Raw genomic sequence first — 2,498 nt, 5'->3', positions numbered from 1 at the left:
TGCTCTCCGACCCAGCCTGGGCCATCTCGCAGCTGGAGGGAGGCTGTACTGCTGTGCGAGGCCTAGCCCTGACCAAAGAATCGTGCCCGTCTGTCCTGTTTAGGCTCGCTGCCCCCGGGCTGTTTGAGCTGAATGCAAGCCCTGGGGAGGCCAGGAACAGCTCCTGATGGTGGGAGCGTGCAGGAAGTTTTCCTGGTGCCTGCGGTGTGCGAAAAGGTGCCTCCGTGGGTTGTGCAGAGGTTGTGGATGGAGAGGGAGGGAGGGATGATCTTTAAGGTCCCTTCCAACCCTAACCTTTCTATGATTCTATGAACTGGAACACACCAGCGTTTGCCTGTAACTAATACCTTGACCCTATCATTATAGATCTGAAAAGCAAGACTAGGAGAGATGTAAGCGTGCACTTTCCTGCACAGGGCACCGCCTGGAGCCTTTTGGTTTTGGGGATGTGCATGTGTGAAAGGCAACATCTCTTAAGTAAGTTTCTGGACAGCAAACCTGGAGAACTAAAGCACCTAATTGCTCTCAGTCACAAGATTTCACTACTGGCTCACAGGGCAAGAGCTTCTGGCTGCCTCTCCACTACGCAATAGGAGTTTTTGGGCATTACAGAACAGATATATATGGACAAGTGATGCAAAATGCTGTTGCTACTCCTATGCCTCACTTTGTGTCAGCGCCTTTCCCAAAACATCCACTTGTACTGAAGCTGGACTAATTGGGAAGATGGCCGAGCCTGTTCTGCAGTTTCTTAATATAGCATTTAACATGCAGGCCAGCTGGTTTCCAGTTCTCCAGCCTCCTAAATAGGACTGTATTTGATTCCAGAAACTAAATCTGGAACTAATGCCATAGCCACTTCAGTGGCACCTCACCCCGAGACCGGCTGCATCACAAAGGCATCTGCAGGAAGCGCAGTTCTCGTGCCACTCAGCACCTCCTTAGCAAACGCAGGAGTCGTGGCTTTGAGCTTCTAAAAAAGTCGTGCTGTGTTTTTTCATGGCTCTATTAATCTTCCTGGATAAAAACCGTTGTACCGGGGCCTGGTATATGTGATGAAATGCAGGAGAAGGGAAGAATTGCTCTGGGATTTGACAAGGATACAAGAAGTCCTGAGAGAAAATGAAACCCCTCTTGGCAGTTTGAGTGAATTCTGCCTTTCCCTGTCACTTGCTCTAGGTAAGTGCACTGCTCAGTTGAGACTGCTTATTCAGAAGAACGGAGCAGTGTGAAGTGCAATTAGCAGACTCTGCTTATTCCCTGCGTAGGGATTCTGCCCTTTTTTGGAATGGTACCTGTTCAAATTTCCACCCGTCGGACATAGTGGACACCATCTGTGTGAGCTCTTCCTCTTGGCACTGCAGGACTCTGTACACATGCTTCACCGGTCCCTAAAGCGTGGAGAATAAAAATAAGTGTGAGTTAGGCAATTGTTACACTAGCATCAAGCTAAGGAACTCATCAGCCTCTCCTGCTCTGATATCCGGTTATTTGAGGAAGACTGAGCCCCACAGGCATTCTGAGGTTTCATCCTGACCATCCAACCGATTCTAAAACAGGTACATACGGTGGGCACACGTCTCTTAAAAGCCTTCCAGGTGCCTAAGGGCCAGCAAAAGCGAAACTTCTTTGGCTTTCAAAGCCGTTTACTGCCTTCTGAAAGCGTTTCTGCTGCAGCTGGATCTACTGGGTGTGTTAATATCAGCTGAACAGCAATGGGAAAAATTGCCTGAGAGATTAAGGGAAGAAAATGGTTTTGAGGAGGAAGAGTTTGAACTATTCCGTACCTACCAAATCAGTATGTTTTGCTTTATAACTGCTCATCTTTGCTCCTGGCCCGATTTGCTTTCACTTTTTCCTACAATGCTAACAAGATGACTCAGTGGTCTGTGCTTATGAAACCATAATGGATACTGTCTGCTAGCTGTGCCTTGCATCTACCTAAAAGCACTTTTTTCCCCCGTTAAAGATGTCTGCTAAACCAAAGAACTGCTACTTGAAGTGTCTACAGCCACGTGTCCTTCCACCACGCTACAGAAAAAGACAGACGAATGTTCCTGGGCATTACTTGAGAGGTTCTGTTCTCGTTATCCCGTATCCGCTCCTTCACCAGCCGCACAAGAGATGCAATATTGTAAAACTCGGCTTCTTCCAGTACCCCTAGGAAAGGAACCAAGAGCAGAGAGAAATTCTGTCACTTTGCACAGGGTAGAACAAAGATGATGCTCCAAGGATGCACCGCCCGCTCCGGACTCCAAACCCAGCCCCGACGTGAGAAAATCCCTGACGTGCTGAGTAGGCTGTGCCACTGATCTCCTGCTCCCAGGCTGGAAGAAAAGCACTGCAGTCACCTCCTTTAGTGACTTAGAGGATCTTTAGGAAGGATTACTCCCCTTTCCCTGGGATCACCAGAAACCTCGCGGTACAACCTCTGTTTTGTTCACACAGCCCCGTTAGGGGAAAGCCATCAGAGCTGCCTGCTGTCCACTGCCGACCTC

General features: G+C 48.8%; 1 protein-coding gene across 1 annotated transcript in view; it reads right to left on the bottom strand.

The window, feature by feature from the left end:
- The window catches only part of LOC104513639 (BTB/POZ domain-containing protein KCTD2), a gene marked incomplete at its 5' end in the record, with an annotated part of 4,455 nt that extends 2,295 nt beyond the window's left edge, over positions 1-2,160 (bottom strand). The window contains 2 exons of the mRNA XM_010157068.1: positions 1,296-1,391; positions 2,069-2,160. Of these exons, the coding sequence (XP_010155370.1) occupies positions 1,296-1,391; positions 2,069-2,160 (188 nt within the window). The remainder of the gene's footprint in view (positions 1-1,295; positions 1,392-2,068) is intronic.
- Between the last annotated feature and the right edge of the window lie 338 nt (positions 2,161-2,498).

Source organism: Eurypyga helias, unplaced genomic scaffold (genome assembly GCF_000690775.1).
Source record: "Eurypyga helias isolate BGI_N326 unplaced genomic scaffold, ASM69077v1 scaffold15538, whole genome shotgun sequence".
NCBI lineage: Eukaryota > Metazoa > Chordata > Aves > Eurypygiformes > Eurypygidae > Eurypyga > Eurypyga helias.
Note: the sequence above shows the minus strand (reverse complement) of the source record. Positions and strands in the feature narration are given on the sequence as shown.